This window comes from Corythoichthys intestinalis, chromosome 5, assembly GCF_030265065.1.
Source record: "Corythoichthys intestinalis isolate RoL2023-P3 chromosome 5, ASM3026506v1, whole genome shotgun sequence".
In the NCBI taxonomy this organism is placed as follows: domain Eukaryota; kingdom Metazoa; phylum Chordata; class Actinopteri; order Syngnathiformes; family Syngnathidae; genus Corythoichthys; species Corythoichthys intestinalis.
Window position 1 is genome coordinate 36,417,424 of NC_080399.1, and position 19,369 is coordinate 36,436,792.

At 39.7% G+C, this 19,369-nt stretch overlaps 1 protein-coding gene across 13 annotated transcripts in view; it reads left to right on the plus strand.

Annotated features, from left to right (window-relative positions):
- The window catches only part of plekha5 (pleckstrin homology domain containing, family A member 5), a 148,538-nt gene extending 130,354 nt beyond the window's left edge, over positions 1-18,184 (plus strand). For 5 of the 13 annotated variants that reach the window (XM_057837484.1, XM_057837488.1, XM_057837490.1 and 2 more), the window contains 12 exons: positions 745-894; positions 983-1,084; positions 2,592-2,741; positions 3,519-3,665; positions 4,183-4,300; positions 6,465-6,580; positions 15,085-15,300; positions 15,384-15,545; positions 15,629-15,762; positions 15,922-16,061; positions 17,088-17,169; positions 17,358-18,183. In XM_057837484.1, the coding sequence (XP_057693467.1) occupies positions 745-894; positions 983-1,084; positions 2,592-2,741; positions 3,519-3,665; positions 4,183-4,300; positions 6,465-6,580; positions 15,085-15,300; positions 15,384-15,545; positions 15,629-15,762; positions 15,922-16,061; positions 17,088-17,169; positions 17,358-17,427 (1,587 nt within the window). In that variant the 3' untranslated portion in view covers positions 17,428-18,183. Of the gene's footprint in view, positions 1-744; positions 895-982; positions 1,085-2,591; positions 2,742-3,518; positions 3,666-4,182; positions 4,301-6,464; positions 6,581-15,084; positions 15,301-15,383; positions 15,546-15,628; positions 15,763-15,921; positions 16,062-17,087; positions 17,188-17,357 lie in introns of all 13 variants that reach the window. The other 8 variants (XM_057837499.1, XM_057837486.1, XM_057837493.1 and 5 more) reach the window with 6 other exon arrangements.
- Positions 18,185-19,369: the final 1,185 nt, after the last annotated feature.

Consider the following 19,369-nt stretch of genomic DNA (forward strand, 5'->3'; position numbering starts at 1 on the left):
AACGCAAACTAAACAGTTATATTTCCTAACGCAATCGGACAAACACAACGTGACAACACCCCAACTAAACAGATGGACATCGCCTCACTTGTGAGTTTCAACTATAGGGCTTGTGCTCACATTGTTTGAATGCTATTACTGACAGTGATTGCAGCGGTGGTTCTGTCAAAAGCAAATGAGCGAAGCAAGCAAAGCGCAACAGACATAAAGCAAACCAGGCAAACAAAGCAAGGGATCTAAACAACAACACCATAGATCGAACAAATGCAATAATAAAGGGTCTTACCACTGGGGTCATGCTGGTGATTCCTACTGAAATCAAATCATGGTGCGATTTTTTATTACGTCACCAAAATGGTCACCTGTCAGTGGCAACCCCACCCCATCCTAATGCCCAAGGTAAATCTGAAATGCAGAGCTGTGGAATTGTACAATGGTGGGGCTTTTTGTTTTTATTATAGCAAAAATAGGGAAAAGAAAGCATCCAAAACAGCTATTTATTCTGGGTACATTCTATTAAGTATGCTCCATTTGGTCTGTGCGGTGGAGGAGGTGAGAAACGTTGACTTCTGACGACAAAAATAATTTGTGCTCGTAATATTTCTGTTCGCATACTATACTCTTTGTGTGTAAAAATAAATTGTCTGATATTAATCAGTGATCCTAAATTTCAGTTCAACTTTTCCAAAATGCTGCTCACCAGCAAGGCAGATTGTGCAATTGATAAATTGCTTCTTCTTGCAGCACACTCTGGAGACAGCGCTGCTGTCTGCGAGCCAGGAGATCGAATTGGGCTCAGACAACCCAGCTGCCATGCAGAGTGTCATCCAGCAGAGAGACTTACTGCAGAGCGGCTTGCTCAGCACCTGCAGAGAGATCACCCGGGTCACATCTGTAAGATCAGCTAAGGGATACGTAATGTTTTATATTCTTAGTTTTTTCCAAAGGAGAGAAAGAACACTGTTTTTCTTTTTCTAACCAGGAGTTAGAGCGCTCATGGCACGAGTATGACCAGCTAGAAGAAGCTGTGATCCAGGCTAAATGCAACCTGCTGGAGCAGCTCAATGCACTGGGAAGTCCACAGGTACGTTTATTCAATACATTTATTCTCAACCGAACTTAATTCTTTTGCGAATTCGGAGTTGAGTTCGAAAGGGCACGTCAATATTTCATTAAGTGCTCTAACAAATTGTACAACTACTTTTTTACATTTTTTTTTCAATTAATAAGAGTGTAAAGGTACACAAAAATCTCGGTTCGGTACGTACCTCGGTTTTGAGGTCACAGTTAGGTTCATTTTCGGTACAGTAAGAAAACAAAATGCAAAATATAAATGTGCTAGTTGTTTATTACATACCTTTGTGCTTTCAACAATAGGAACATTAGCCTATACAAAGCTAGAATTCTGCTCAAAAAGTAGCGGGTATTTAAAGATAATCCAACAACAATTTGCCTTTCAGACCTCGCGCATTGGTCAGCTTTCTTTCTGAAAGAAAGAAGAAAAAAGAAGTCCTGTGCTAAAGAGAAAAGCAATCCCAATGACAAAGATTTTAACATGTATTTTACAAATGAAATGCCTCATTGAATCTTTTTTTTTCTCTTATGAACGGTTTTCAAAAGCTTTATTGGTGGATTTTCACAAGTTAAAGCGCCACACAGAAATTTATAAATTTAATTGTGTAAGCAGGATGTGTGTATTATTCTTATTATTTAATTACAGGTGTTTTAGCTCATTTCAATTTATTTTATTTAAATGGGCTATTATTTATTGTATTATGTGTTTATATTTTACAAATGTGATGTAGTATTCATTTAAATTGTATATTTTATGTTGTATAACTTTACTTGCTATGTGAATATTAGTTCCTACTTGTTTTGTTGTGGTAGGAGGGTTTTGTATTGAACACGGGGCCGTGTTTGTTATTATTATAGCAGAGAAGACAGCAGTAAATCAACAAAGACAAGTCAACTGTGCCCCGATCTACCACTCAAGACATCTGATGGACTCAAAAAGTGGGTTACGATTGCATATTAGTTTGAAAATCGACCGGATCCACCATTTTTTTACACGAGTGACTTCCAGTCTGCCCGATCCTAGCTACCGGTAGTAGTATTGACGCAGGAGGGTCGTGTCTCGCGTCAAATAATAAACTCTGCCATTCTTTTCGCGTGCGTCGTGTTGAGCCGCTTCTGGGACGCGTCTAACACGCGGTCGCACTGAGACTGGTGTGCATTGGCTGATTGACTTTAACGGCCGCGTTTCACTGCATTCTCGCGGCGGCCACGTTGTCGCCGTTGACGTTTCTGGGTTATACTGTCATACGGTGTTGGTCCTCATTATAGTAGAGAAGACAGAGTAAATATAACCTACACAAAGAAACTGTAACCCGATCGACTCAAAGCCTCGAAAAGTAAGGGTTACATTACGTCAGAAACTCGTTCGGTACGCCTCCGTTCCGAACCGAGCACCACGTACCGAAACGGTTCAATACAAATACATGTACCGTTACACCCTTAATTAATAACCACACTTACTTTTCACTTGTCTGCTGATACCAATAACAGAATAATATTTGCAACTGTTCTCTCAGACTGAGCCGCCCAGCCAGCAACATGTACACATTCAGAAAGAGCTGTGGCAGATCCAAGATGTGATGGAAGTCCTCAATAAGCATAAAGACCAGAGAAATGCTGATTGCTCAATGGGCTTGTATGGACCCAACTTCAGCATGAAAACAGAGGTAAACAATGAACACATGTTCATGAGTTCTGAATTTAAAAATGTTCTTAACACAATTCCCACAGTATTTTTCATGTTTAAATCAGCGCTCAAAAACTACAGTAATTTGTGTAGCATTGTTCAAATACGTAATAATGTGTCAAGAGAAGACACGCTCAGTTACTGTTGTACTGAATGTTTTTAAATATTTTTAGGAGGCCTAAACCCAAAATATTTTTTCATTTAATGAGCAGACACTTGTGAAAGCATCGCCATTTTGTCCAACACTTAGCTTTGTCCGAAATGGGAATGAATATAAGATTAGCTTTCACACTGGGACGTGACCACACCCAGAAGCCAGTATCGTATCTCTGACGACAAGCTTTACTGTGGATTGATGACGTGAATGGTTTGAACAAAAAAAAAAAAAAAAAAAAAAAAAAAAAACACACACACACAGATCGTCACATATACGAAGGAAATCCAGTTCTTGGGTTTAGTCACATGACATTCACATCTGTGCATCAAAGCGTTGTTATTTCATGTTTGAACAATTATTGAAAACATAATGTATTATTATAAAATGCCTTATGTCCAAATATAGGCATACATTTCCTTTAAAAATTCTTCTCTCTAATGCACACCTAAGCTTGTATCACAGTATTACACACAGAAAAGTGAACGTGGACATTTCGGCAGTTAATAACAGGAGCCTAAACCAGATGGAGGTTGCCCACACCGTTCATTGCGGTGTCCTCTGTTCACCATGCTTCCTGTCATACCTTGTATAATTCCCCAGGAAGAGGACTCTGTACCCCCAAGACCGCCTTTACCCCAGTCATATGAGCCCAACCCCCTCACCATGTCATCCCATGCTGGAGTTCGCTCCGCATCCCTCCACAGAACGGAGGACAGGAAGACCAATCAGAAGAATGGCACACATGGCGTAAGCTTGTTGACCCAATGACTTTGCCTGAAGCTGTGTCATTGCCTGCTTTCTATATTTTTAAAAATGTGCATCTTCTTTTCTTTTGAATTCTAAAAAAAATATTTTTGACATTTTTTTGTTGGATCAAATCTCATTTTCTTGATTCCATTTTTTTTTCTTGCATTTAAAGAAACACACCCTTCAGTATGTTGCAACATTTATGTTTTCACAACTGACAGCTTGTGTTGTTATCCTGGGCTGAATGTGCCTGCAGGCTGTTATACAACATTGTGTCCATCTGATACCACATGGAATTGTTTCCTCTAAATTCTATAAAAAACTTTTCAAAAATGACAAGTCTATACCCAGAGCATCATCACAGATATTACAGTAGTTGGCCCCTGTCTTTGAAGCCGTTCCATGGGGTGGGGGCAATTTTGCGCTTCTCTCTGGAAATATGTAGTGAATAAATGAAGCCATTTCATCCTTAATATATAATGAAAATATGATAACTTAATATATGATAACTCATTAGCAGGGGCCAGACTACCGACTGTACAAGAGTGAGCCAGAGCTGACGACGGTAGCTGAAGTGGACGAGAGCAACGGCGAGGACAGGACAGAACACACAGCTGACCATCCTGTAAACAAAGGTACAGTAAAATGACATGCAAAAGGCAAATTGATTGCTGCAACGTAATTGTTAAATACATAACATTTGGCCTAAAAGTCAACTTCTCTGGCACGTTCTAGAATTATCATTGCTTCTAATCACAAACTGGATCAGCAACAGTTAAGATGTGTTACCATGGATACCATGAGATTTTGTAAAGTGAACTTTTTATGTACACTGGGGCAAATAAGTATTTAGTCAACCACTAATTGTGCAAGTTCTCCCACTTGCAAATATTAGAGAGGCCTGTAATTGTCAACATGGGTAAACCTCAACAATGAGAGACAGACTGTGGAAAGAAAAAACAGAAAATGACATTGTTTAATTTTGAAAGAATTTATTTGCAAATCATGGTGGAAAATAAGTATTGGTCAATACCAAAAGTTCATGTCAATACTTTGTTATGTACCCTTTGTTGGCAATAATGGAGGCCAAACGTTTTCTGTAACTCTACACAAGATTTTCACACACTGTTGCTGGTATTTTGGCCCATTCCTGCATGCAGATCTCCTCTAGAGCAATGATGTTTTGGGGATGCCGTTGAGCAACACGGACTTTCAACCCCCTCCACAGATTTTCCATGGGGTTGAGATCTGGAGACTGGCTAGGCCACTCCAGGACCTTGAAATGCTTTTTACGAAGCCACTCCTTTGTTGCCCTGGCTGTGTGTTTGGGATCATTGTCATGCTGAAAGACCCAGCCACGTCTCATCTTCAATGCCCTTGCTGATAGAAGGAGATTTTCACTCAAAATCATTTGATACATGGCCCCATTCATTCTTTCCTTTACACAGATCAATCGTCCTGGTCCCTTTGCAGAAAAACAGCCCCAAATCATGATGTTTCCACCCCTATGCTTCACAGTGGGTATGGTGTTCTTCGGATGCAATTCAGTATTCTTTCTCCTCCAAATACGAGAACCTGTGTTTCTACCAAAAAGTTCTATTTTGGTTTCATCTGACCATAAACCATTCCCCCAGTCCTCTTCTGGATCATCCAAACGCTCTCTAGCGAACCGCAGACGGGCCTGGACGTGTACAGGCTTCAGCAGGGGGACATGTCTGGCAGTGCAGGATTTGAGTCCCTGGCGGCGCATTGTGTTACTGATAGTAGCCTTTGTTACTGTGGTCCCAGCTCTCTGTAGGTCATTCACTAGGTCCCCCCGTGTGGTTCTAGGATTTTTGTTCATCGGTCTTGTTATCATTTTGATGCCACGGGGTGAGATCTTGCATGGAGCCTAACATCGAGGGAGATTATCAGTGGTCTTGTATGTCTTCCATTTTCTAAAAATTGCTCCCACAGTTGATTTCTTTACACCAAGCGTTTTACCTATTGCAGATTCAGTCTTCCCAGCATCTACAATTTTGTCTCTGGTGTCCTTCGACAGCTAATTGGTCTTGGCCATAGTGGAGTTTCGGAGTGTGACTGACTGAGGTTGTGGACAGGTGTCTTTTATACCGATAATGAGTTAAAACAGGTGCCATTAATACAGGTAACGAGGGAGCCTCGTTAGACCTCGTTAGACCTCATTAGAAGAAGTTGGACCTTTTTGACAGCCAGAAATCTTGCTTGTTTGTAGGTGACCAAATACTTATTTTCCACTCTAATTTGGCAATAAATTCTTTAAAAATCAAACAGTGTTATTTTCTGGGTTTTTTTTCCACATTCTGCCTCTCATTGTTGAGGTTTCCCCATGTTGACAATTAAAGGCCTCTCTAATCTTTTCAAATAGAACTTGCACAACTGGTGGTTGACTAAATACTTATTTGCCCCACTGTAGCTGCCACTGTATGGTGGACTTTGTAAAGTTAAAAAAAAAAAAAAATCATTGGATACCACTGAATACGTTAAAAATCCAATTTTATTTTTTAAGTGGATTGGACATCTATTGCAGTCTGTTGCACTAAAACATGATCATTCACTGTTTGCTCTACCAGTCCAAATGGATCGTAGTCTCTCACCATCGATAGCAAACAATGAGTTAATTATTTACAATTTTTTTATTCCTTCAACTGCTTCCGGCTGTTGCCTAAGATTACTGTGTTAGAGATTTAAACTTTAAAAAATAAAAAATGTTTACAAATCATTATTGAAACATGGATGTTTGCAGTGCCTCAACTTATTCTCCTTTGCTTTCACTATCAGGGATGTCCTACCCAGTTGGCATTGTTCCACCTAGAACCAAATCCCCAGTGCCTGAATCATCCTCAATTGCCTCATATGTTACCCTTAGGAAGAGTAAGAAGCCTGACTCCAGAATGGTAAGTCGACTTGTCTCAAGGTCTTTATACTGAATTAACCCACAGATATTTAGAAGCCGCATAACTAGATTTTCGTGACACATATTTTTTTATCCACAAAACCAAGCAATAGAAAATATTATTGAATAGTATTGGCTTGGCTGAACTTTTTTCTGCGCCACTTGTTGATTTATAATGGCCTCTTAACCAGAGGTGGGTAGTAATGCGTTAAATGTACTGTGTTTCATTTACTTGAGTAAATTTTGAGAAAAATGAACTTGTAAGAGTAGTTTTACTAAGCCATACTTTTTACTTTTATTTGAGTAGATTTGTGAAGAAAAAACGCTACTCTTACTCCGCTACTTTGGTCTACACGGGAGTCGTTACATTTTCCTCTTTATTCTACATATTAGATTTTTTTTTTTCATGCCAAGAGTAGCTCTACCAATTTCACCATGAGACGTTGCAACAATAATCACATGACTACAATATACACATCAGACGTAAGCTTGCTGTTTTATGATCACGCCAGCCTTTTCAATCACGTGGCGTCTTTAAAGCACCGTAAAAATATGAAATATTTTACATAGAGCGCTGCCCTCAACATGACTCGAAACCACGGATTTTAACCTCTCTCCCAGTCTTTATTTGGCACCGATTGACCATGGAAAACCAGATATATGATTCTTTTAAATTCATAATAGAAATAGAAACCAAGAAGAAACTACACTACTCCAGTATTCACTACCCAAACTAGGAACTATTTTCTCCACTAGAGGGCACTCATGCTCTTTGACGAATATTGCTTCATTTCTGTCATTTTTTTCTTTTGCCGGAATTCAGTGAATTTTTTTTTTTTTTTTTTTGTATTTATTTGGCTTAATGTGGTTATGTAATGGGTAATTGTACAGTATTATTGTAACAACAGTTCATATACATAACTTTGTGCCTAGAAAAAAAATACCATTGTTTGGGGGAAAAAAATGTAAGCAGTTACCCACATTGTTACTCATTACATGAGTATTCTTTTCACCAAATACTTTTTTAATTGTACTTGAGTACATTTTTTGGATGACTACTTTTACTTGAGTAATATTATTTTGAAGTAACACTACTTGAGTACAATTTTTGGCAACTCTACCCACCTCTGCTCTTAACTGCCTGTTCATCAAGCTAAAGGTTTTAGGCTTGTGCGTGGCAAGTATGCCACTCACCACATGGCCTGGGTGTGTCCAGCCCACTCCAAAACAGCCTCTTGTAAAAATGAATGAGAAGCTCGGTTTCTACAGTTTCCACCCAAGCACTCTATCAAACATACCAACTGTGTTATTAGTGTGCCACATGGCAGGGTGTGTCCTTTTTTCATCATTTTTGTTGGTGCATATCCGTTCGGAAAAAATTAAGAATAGAAAATTAAAAAGTAAATCAACGTTGTACAGTAAAATGCCTGCTGCATGCCTTTGTTCTAATTAACTTGCGTTCAGCCTGCAGTGCTAATAGAGTGCCTCACGGAGTTCATCTCAGGCCCTTGGGTAACAGCCCCTTGGACAGCCACTGTGGCATTCTGGAGTATTGGACGCAATCTAGATTTAGGAACTCCTTCTAGCCTGAGGCAGAGCACATAGTGAACAACTTCACATTGCTCTCTTTTCCACCAAGCTGATGCTTGTGCCTGTTTTGTGCTTGTGCTTAGGTTAGCACCGGTTCTCTCTGTTGGTTCTAGGGCGGGGGTCGGCAACCCATGTTTTGAAAGCCGCATGGGGCTCTTTAGTGCTGCCCTAGTGGCTCCCTGGAGCACTTTAAAAAATGTTTGAAAATGGAAAAAGATGGTTGAGGGAAATATATTTTTCATTTTGATTTGGTTTCTAGGTGGACAGAAATGACACAAACATTCTTAACATTTCCCAATGCTGTAAAAATGTGTAGAATAAATATTAAATTTTAACATTTCTGTCAATCAAGATTTGCGTCATCGCTTGCGACTTACGTTTCTATTAGCAGGGCGGGATGCCAGGCAGGTAGCAGGTTGTAAACAAACCGGCAGCCAAGTACTCAGTTGGGAGCGGGAGAAAAAGTGCAATTCCATTAATTCTGAAGAACTTGAGGCGCACAAAAATAGATTTAAGAAGTGGATTGCATCGCCAAACTCCACTACTGCTACATTTTTTGTTGCAACCGGTGAGATGATAAAGCGTGGAAAACTGTTCAGAGATGCTGAGTACATGAGGAGACATTCATCGTCATATCATTCCACCCATTTGCAGACTTCAAAAACAAAACTGAGATAATAAAGAAAATCGAAGACATGCCCAGATAAGGGGCATGTTATGCAAGTTCTGTTTTGTTGTTTTTCGAAACTTCAAAATAAAAAAATCAAAATCGGATTTCTTTATTGCATTTCAACAATTTCATAAAAGCAATGAAACAATTAATTAATATTATAATGAAGTTAAACTTGAGGTGGCATCATACAACAGAGTACCGGTAGTCACGTGGTGCATTGAATGCACTGCAAGGAAAATGAACATTAAATCATGAAGGCTCATTATGTATTTTTGGCCGATTTAGTCATTTTGGTAGTTGGCTAATATACTGTAGCTAATACAGATACTTACAGCATGTGTTGCCTTCATTATTAGGCTTATTTAAGGCTTTTAATTTTTTGAAGCTCCAGACATACTTGTTTTTTGTGGTCCAATATGGCTCTTTTAACATTTTGAGTTGCTGACCCCTGATCTAGGGGCTGAAAACAGTTGCTTAGCAGACACCAACCCTCTACTGCACTAAACAACAGCCAGAAGAGCTAGCTTTTCATGACATCATGAGGTGTGTTTATCATGATGAGGCAGAGGTGTGGAGCTGGTTTGAGCAAGCAGCAGTCAGATGGCAGATGTCGAGTCAAGAAGGAGCTCAGAAATGGCCCCCGTTGGCCCCACGAGTTGCAATCACCATCTGACGTTGAGTTAAACTGGTGAAGTTGCTGGCCGTCCCTCGTACCCATGAGCTCGAACCCCGCGGCCACAACACACGACACTGGGCCATGTGTGGCTGCCGATAGCTTGCCGGCTGGTGTGCCTGCGTCCCGAGCAAGCTCTATTCAGCCTCGGCCGGACTTTCTCGAGCCGCCACCTGCGTGCAGCATTGTCACTGTGACCTCCATGCGTCGACAGCCATGAGAATATACTCGGCATCATTTTAGAAATGTCGCACTTGGTGGCAAACTGGCAGCGGTTGCTTCTTTTTCTACAACCGTGAGGAAAGTTTTGAGACACCTCACCATTCAGTAGGATGAGAAAGTATCTCAAAATATTTGGCCGCGGGTGTACACGCTCCCATGTACCCCTTGCGACTCACTAGATGTTACACGCAACCAAGGAGCCCCCATGCCTCGGCCGCGACGAGCATTCACTGTGGCGCTCAAGTGGAGAGCTTTTGCCCCTTGTTTCTGTGTGTTGTGAGTGCTTAATAAAGAGACTGCTTTCGGCAAGCCAGTTGCCATTACGACAATTAAGCCATTGTGTAGATCCTCGGATGCACTAAAAGGCCCCAACAATGCAAATGTAGATTGCATGTTGCGTGTACGTGTAACGTACATTCTAGTTGTAGCAAGGGTTGGGCATCATTTGAATTTTAACTGTTACGATTCCGATTCCACGTTTCGATTCTGGTTCCAAACGATTCTCGATTCTGATTCTTTTAATAGGCTTTTTATAATAATTTCTTAACTTCTCGATTTTTTTTTTTTAATTATACAGTATAAACTTTCAATTAACTGAATTTCTCACAAGGCTGTTTTTAACTTGTATGTAAATATAAGTCTTTGAACTTGAATATGATGAAGTTTCTTTCCACAGGAGCGCACTTTCACAAAGATGTTTATTTTTCAAAAGCTCAAGGAGAAAGCATTTAGACATATTTTTTTGCCCATATTTTAGAGTGCATTCTGCTGCAGGCATTTGATGGGCTCACCTGGCGCGGAATATGAAACAAACAAAACAAAAAAACAATTTGTAAAACCCAGTCCAGGTTAGCAGCGGGTACAGTACAGAATCACAAAGTTTTTGTTGAGGAAAATGATCATATCTGCCTTCTCAGGCAGTAAGCGTGACAGATAGTGTCTCCTGCAGTGGAGAACACACATTCACTGGGTGTAGATGAAGCTTGAACGCATAAATATGATAAAGCGGGAAAAAGTCGCAAATATTATGTAGGGGTAAGGTAGGTGTGAGGCCCTACGCACTTTAGATACATATACCTTAGCTGGAAGCTACGACATAGCATTAGTATAAATTCTTCTATTGACTTTAATTTGATCAGATGAGGCAAAATAATAAGGATTTCCTTATTTGTAAAATCAAAGGAGCATTGGAGTGTTAGTCCCGGGTCCCACCGATGCCAGATGCCCAACCCTAGTTGTAGGGCAAAAGAGCACAAATGAAACAATGCAATGCAACAGTTGCCTCTGACAAGTTTATTTATTTAATTTTTTAATTTAAAAGTAAAAATATTAAATCTGAACCTCGCAATCATATGACGCTATAATACCATATGCACCCGTCCTTTTGGTGGAAAAGGGGTAATAGTGAGCCTCTCATGCTCAGGCATTAAATGGCCCTCGGTCTCTGTGGGAATGTGCCAGTGAATAGCTGTTCGTTCACGGTGCATCCAAAGCACTTATAGTTCTCTGCATGAGGGAACACTGATGACCCATTAACCACCATTATTGTGGCTATTTTATGTTACCTGAATTACCATAAACAGGTCGAAGTTTCTTTACTGAAAAGTCCACCCAAAAACGCCCGATATGCTGTACACGCTCTGACCATTGCCCAGTTGAACCGTCGTAAAACATACAGCATAACATTAACGCATACAACTTAGCATTAGCTATGGACGCTAATTCTACAGGCAAGTCACACTCAAAATCATCTATAATTTATCATCAATCTAACATAAAAATACATCTCATACAGTAACAAATACATTCACTGTACTTTAGACAAACAGTGCTCACAGACAAACCTTGCCTAAGGACTGAAAAAAGACCAACATCCTGGTGTATCCTCTTCCCCTCACTATCCACTCGCTCTCGCTATATGATTGGCCGAAGAGTCGAAATGCTCTCCCGTGAAATGCCTGTTTAAAAATGTTCCCGTTGTTACTTCTTGCATTCGCTTAAAAGTGCCCATTTAAAAAGGAAAAGCGATGGATGATACTACACACAAAGCGTATTATTAACAAATGTTAAAGTTGTATTATCATATAGCAAGAATAAGGAATGTGACTGACAAGCACAGGCCCCCGCGAGTGGATAGTGAGGGGAATAGGATAGTGCGCCTACACCGGCCGAAGCTGCAATGGCGTACCGCACGCAGGCTATTTTTAGACCGTGACGTCGCATCGTAAAGCGGAAGTAAAGCCGAAGTGGGACATTATAGACCCGCCCTCGCATAGACCCAACGTAATTAGTGCTACTTTTCTCCGGTAATCTTTCAAAAACGAACATGCCGATTACGCATTGCTTTTTTGGAACTTATAGAAACGACTCTAGACATTACGACACATGAAAGATGTTTTCTTCATACGTTTCCGGAAACCAAAAACTCGGGAGGAAAAAAATGTGAAGACCGAATCAACTTGTGCGGACTTTAACACCAGCTCGGCGAATCCATTCACGTTTCATATGCAGTAAACATTATGTTGGGTTGGCATTGTCTTTCAGAGGACAAAGAGGTAAGCCATTTTTATATTTTTAACTTATTTTTTTAGCGTAACGTTGTGCCGTACTGCCTCTGTCTGACAATGAATGACCTGAAAAGAATCACAATGGTATCTGACTGCCACTGTTACCATTTCTGTTATATATATATATAAAAAAAACAACATTAGTAAGGGGGAAGTGTAAATAAATTACAGGATTAAGATGTGTTATCAATGAAAAAATTAAAAGTGTTCGTTGGCTGTCACTGAGTAGCAATTGCGATCGTTACACAAACCTAACTAAATTACCCCCAAGAACGGTAAGAGACGTAGGACAACCAGAGGATATATAAGAAAGACAGGGCTGATCGTAAAGGATAGCTTGTTGAAACAGGAGAATGTCATTGTCAGTCGTGTCGATAAAAAAGCTAAAGCTATGCTTAGGTCGGCTTGTTTTTTTCGTCTTTTTCAGCCTTCGACACTCAAGCCATCTCTTTAACTGAACGTTTTTATGTTCTTCCACATCTTTGCCAGTCAATTTGGCACCATGCACATCATTTGCTGAGAGAATTGGTAGGATTAGCTCTGTAAACATCTCCTTCGTAACGATTTCCATTCATTTCCTATTGGGGACAAACGGTGGCTTGTCCCTACTTAGCAACAGTAGCTAATGTCATGAATATTAATGAGCGGAAGTGACGTGTTGCTTGCAGTACGCCATTAGTGTATGTCGTGCAGCCATCTTTGCTTTCAGAACAAACAATGTCGCCAAGCGACCTGAAGAGGGCGCTCTAGGAGAGCACAAAAAACCCTGCTCCTTTCAGGACTTTACCAAAGGCAGAATACCGATGATGATGACGATGAGGAGGAAGCGTTAAGACAGCTAAGAAACAAAAACTAGAAACTGAATATTAGTCAAACTTTTTCTTTTATCCCAGGCAATAGTAGGTGATTTAATTACCTAACATGTTTCATTGAACACTTCCGCCTTTGTCAGAGGGTCACTGGTGTTTGGTGTGATCTGTCCTTATCAGCTGATGTATGAAGGCTTGACTCACCTGTCAGATTTACAGGCAATTCACGCCTTCTGCAGGTAATTAAATCACCTACTATTGTCTGGGATAAAAGAAAAAATTCGACCAATCAATAAGTGTAGGTATAATTAACTTAATACAACTAGAAACTGAATATATTTACCACATTGGCATTGTTTGTGTAGTGTACTTATAGTTGTTACTCTGTATGTAAATAGTTACTAAACAAAAATAGTCGAGTAATGAAAATATTGTCTTTCAATCACAATACAATGTACAAAGCTTGATTTGTTTCAGTCATATTGACCTTAAGGCAAAACACTACCGCTTTTGTCCGCCTGCACTGCTAAAATCAACCAAAACTGAAAGCTCCCTAGTGTTGCTTTGATACCGAAAATTGGCCCACAAATTTGCCCAAAAATCTCCTATATTGTGGTAAAACCTGTATGAAGGTCAACCTGAAATACGTACTTTTTTAAACACAAACTAGGGGTGCGACTTACCTTCCTGAGCTACCTATACACAAGTGTATACGGTAGATGCTGCTTGGAAAATTCATGATGCCAACAAGGCATGTGCCGGTTAGTTACCGGTTTCAAGGTTTACCGTGGTATGAAATCGTCACGGTTTCAAAAACTACTAAGATTTTCCTGATACCGTAGTACGATATTCGCTATTTTACATGTCCCAAAAGTACAGCCAGAAGTGTCTTGGAGCGGCAGCACTGACCCCTCCATCTCTGGTTGTTGCTACGTGTGTCAGTGACGCTATTCTGCTAGAGAGCCAGCGAACCAAAAAAGAAACACTCCAAACACAAGGCGTACTTTTCTTGAATTTATGGACGTCTCAAATCATGGTAACTGAAATATACAAAATGAATACATTTAAAATGTTGTACAATAGTCTTTTTACACGTGTGAATAGCTTCATTAGGACAAACACAACAGAATGTGAGGAAGTCATTTTCATGAACACCATGAAAGTTCGCCAAAAATAAAACACACATTTTCCTTTCAAATTCAAAATACAAGCTAACTAAAAACTTACAAAGACGAATGTTAGCCTAGTCTTAGCTGGGAGAGCAACTTGGTCGAGATTATAAATCTCACGGCCACTGAGAAACAAACTTGAATGAAGGGAAAACGAATAGCGTCAAAGATCGCTAAATCCGACAGATGATCTCGCCCTATAGCAATTATTTTTGTTCTTGCTCTAATCTTGAGCAACCTCAGCTGGGCCTGCGGGTAGTCTATAAGTTCTATTCATTTTAATTTTATTTAAAATGTTTTTTTTGTTTGTTTTGTTTATTTATTTATTTTAACATTATATTCATGTTCCGATTGGCAAATACATTCTGGAAAAAAAAAAAAAAATCGGGATTTAAAAAAAAATTTTTTTAAAACCCATACATCTCAAAATAACACATTGTGGAGCTATAATTGCGATACCGTTAAACCGCGATGTTTTTGCCCAAGGTTATCGTACCGTCAAAATCTCATACTGGCACATGCCTAATGAAAACTAAAGTATTGAGACACACCTTGATTATAAGGATGGCATTGCCTAGCTCTACTTGGATCTTAAATCATTCACGGCCATTGACGGGGACAGACATCCAATCCACTCAAACTGTGGGGATTTCCTGTCGGCCCCCCTTAGTTCAAACTACTTGGACGTCTATTGTCGTCAATTGCACTAAAAGATGATCATCCACAGACAGTTTTTACAATTCAAATGAATTGGATGTCTGTCGTTAGTGGCGGCCAATAAGTTACTCTTCACAATGTGCAGGAGCGTCCCCACAGTGCCATGGAGCAACAGCTGTGCGTGCTGGAGAGCGGACGGCCCCGGATGAGCGTTGAGGAGCAGTTGGAGAGAATTCGCCGCCACCAGCAGGGTGCCCTGAAGGAGAAGAAAAAGGGCATCCGCATTAGGGGAAGCAGTGAAGAGAACGCGCTTTCCCGTAACAACTCATTTACAAAAGATAACCATTCACGCACTGTGCAGGTGCAGAAACGGATGCAATACACAAATACCCAATCGATCCTGGACTTGATCATGTAATCCGCTTTTATCTGAAAATTTTTCAGCCTCAAATTAGACGGAGGGAAGAGGTGATGAGCACAGACATTCTGGAGCTTGAAGCCTCACTCAGACAGCAGGAGGTGGTGGGGGAGCATGAGACGCCGGCCGAAGAAATCGCACGTCTCAAAGAAGCCTCAAATTCCGACCGCTTTAACGTGTTTCGAGAAGTAAGGCTGAATTACTCTCAAGCCAGGCGTTCAGTCATTGTCAGAAATCATTGACAAATGAATTGAATGTGATTCCGCTTCAGCTGTCTGTGCCTGACAAAGTGCTGATACCTGAACGCTACGTGGAGTCTGACCCGGAGGAGACACTGAGCCCGGAACAGGAAGCCGACAAGCAGAAGAAAGTGGACCGCATCAAAGCTCTCATAGCCAAAAACAGGTAATTTAAAAAAAAAAAAAAACGACATTATAATTGTGGAGACATCTGCTTGAATTTTTTTTTTTTTACATCAAATTTGCTTTTTTTTTTTTTAATGTGAATACATTTTCTTAAAGTAGAAGGGTTCTGTCTTACATTTAACATTAACGTGTCTCTAAGCATGCAGAATGCAATACCTACTGTAGCATTGAGTCCTGTGGAGACTGAGGAGGAGATTACCATTCAAGAGAAAGAGAAGATGATTAATATCTCCTATGAGCTGGCAGCAGAAGCATCCAAACGGAGTAAAATTGTTGCAGGTAGGCTGCGAACAGAAAAGACTCAATTTGTACTGATGGTGCTACTTTAGTATTTGTCTCATTACCATCCATACATTTTTCTGATCAACAATTCGTAGCAAGACAATAAAACCTCTATCATGATTCTGACTTAGTTTATGAAAGTGGTACCTAAATAACTGGCTGGTACGCTACATTTTGATCAATGTTGTTATAGAAGTGACAGGATTTTCATAATCTTCTAGAGACTACTTTTCCATCTGGCTTGACTTCAATGAGCACTTCAGCGTGGCACGTCTGTGGCATTTTCTCCATTGGATCACAGCTGCCCACTTGAAAGTGTCTATGCATCAGTGACTAGAACTGGCGTTGCGTCATTTATGTTTTCCGAGCTGTGGTCTGATTCACGTCTATGATTAGTGTTAGAAGCAATAGATGTTTAACTAAAAGGGACGACCACAATAGACAAGAGATGCAGACAGATGAGAAGCAAATGTGCTTTGGCCCTGCCGTTGCCAGTGCGCATCGCTGTATGTTAAAAATTTTTTTTTTTTTTTTTTTTTTTTAAAAACACAATCAATGTGGCTGAAGTGCTCAAAGAAAAGTAGCCACTCGGGACTGAAACCTTGCTACCTCCACTATTCTGACAAAAGTATTGGGACACCATACAAAACTTGACACTCTCTATTCCACACGCAAGCTGGGCAAGACCCATTGCCATGTCTAACGGTAAATAAAATATATATAGTATATATATTTGGGAAATAAATTTGGCGGTGGCAGAAAACAGTTGGATTCAAGTTGAAATCATTTCCACAGCATTGAATGAGTTTATGTGGGCCTCAATGCTTTTGTCCTTTTTGTTCATGAGAACACACATTCTAAGGAAAAATAATTTGGCAATATTCAGTAGATGTACCCTAAAAACACTGTCCATTTTGTCATCGACGAGATGTGTGTGTTGTTTGGCTATTTATTAGTCATGAGCTGTTGTGTCCTGTCTTTAGTTTGCTTGGGTATTGAAAGTATTGCTGTGTTTTGTTGCAGTGAAAAGCCCGTTGCCGTCTTCCTCACCCCTCCCACCATCTCCTAATACCCCGCCTCAGCTCACTGACGGCTCTCACTTCATGTGTGTGTAGTAGCACCAGTAAGGGCCTTAATCACCTGTTGTCTTTTGTCCATTCCACTCGATTGTCATCAATGTTGTTTTAGATTTAGTCACAACCTATTTTATTTTGTTGAATAACTTGGGAGCATTTAGAGTAGATATACATCCACATCAAGTTTGATCGAACCTTTATTTGTTTGTTTCCTCAGCACAAGCTCTCGCATCAGTCAAAACGTACACATGAAGGAAATAATAGTGGTGTCATACCCGCAGACGTGAGAAATCTCCAAGATCTCAACCTGACTTGTTTGTTATCACTGTGACATCTGAACCCCAACCCCCCACCCGCCCCATGTCCCCATCACCAATAACATTTCATATCCTTGGGACTCCTACACTGCTTTGTTTTGTTCTTAACCTTGGAAAGTTACGAGTTATCTTTCTAATTATTTATAGACTTTAACAGTTTTTTTCCCCCCAAGCTTTTGGTTGAACAGTTGTTATTTAAGCATATATTTTTTAACATGGAAACATTTGTTGCCTGGAATTTTGAGTGTATCAAACATAATTAAAGTGAGGCCCCACTTTAGTACTGATGACTAATTTGGTTTCTGTTTCTGAATGTAAATATTTAATTTAACACGTAGCAGTCTGTCTAAAAATACTGACAAATGTTGTATGGATGTTCTGTTTCTCAAATTTTGTTTGTCTTTTGTTTCTTTGTAATTGAGCTTTATATTTAAAGAAAGAGAGAGATGGGGAAATATCTCCGTTTGGTACTATTATATGAAATGTAATTTTTGTAGGCCTAGAACTAAAAAAAAAAGCAATAATTAACCCAAAAGTGTGGATGCGGGTTGCATATTTCTCAGCTGTACAAAGTGTAATTAAGATGCTTACTAATGTATTTAAAGTCCTTACTACAGATGTCGGGAGCATGTATCGAACATGTGGTCACAGACTAGATTTAATTTACAAATGTTCATATCTCATGTTTTATATAATATAAAATAAATGTTCCTGTTCTTAAAAAAAATCCCGTTTGGTGTTCTTCTTGTTCCAGTCTGATTAATGAGATCAACTCCAAGCTCAAAGTAAAGAGTTGAGTCCATGTCAGGAAATGTTCCATTTTGTATAACTCATTGTCATTACTGCCATAGGTGAATTCAAATCAGTCAGTTGTTTGTAAATTTGACAAAGATTCTTTCAGGCTTACATTGATAACGAAGAACCCCTAACATGTTTGAAAGTGTGAGGATGACAGAAAATCCATGGAAGAACAGGGAAGACATGGAAACTGCAAGGAAAAGAAAATATTTTAAGCCAGTATTAATCAGTATACACCAGTAGGCAAGGGCGTAGGTTTGCATAGGAATGGTAGGGAAATAAACCCACAAACTTTTAAGGATGCCCAAATTGTCCCCACCAATTGACCCTACATTATGTTCAGACTTACATTTACCCATTTTCACTTGCTGAATGTGCTGCCCCCCCCCTTCAAACGCACGTTTGATTGGCTGATGACTAGAACCCCCACATTCACAAAATCCTAACAGAAATACATGTCAACATGCCGCCTTCTCCGCCCACTTTGAAGAAGAGGGATATTGGAAAGGTTTTTTTGGCCAGCAGCAGCCACTTTAATGTGTAATGTAAAAAGATGTCAATGTTGTGAAGGTGGAGAACACACCATTAATTTTGCAACTGAAAGCTAGACCTGCATCAGGCATTAAACTGTGTGAACTTGCTAACCTGTAAAGCTCGAGTAGAACGCTGCTTAGAGACGTGTCTTCCTGTACTTTTTCTACGGTTAACGTTAATTCAACTGTTCATTTTGTGCATTTATTCCCTGATTAAAGTGTATTTTCTACATCATTAAAATATTTTTATTTGCAGCCGATGCACATTTTTAACCCTAAAAAAGACACAACCACTGTAAATTTCCTTTTATATGAAGCAAGCATTTTGAAAAATTACTTTCTCGCATGAAAATAATTTTACTGTAACGTTTTTCATTTTTACGTAGGAACCAGCTATTTTTGAGAAATGTACCCAATCTGTTTGATCTTACTAATAAACCATCCCCAGCAAACGCCCTTGCCAGTAAGCTATGTGTGTACAAGTGTTGAAAATATTACAATTCACAGATTCCATTGTTACAGTAACATCAACAGCTGCAAAACCTCGGGTTAAATAGTGCAACGGCGCCACCGTATGGCAC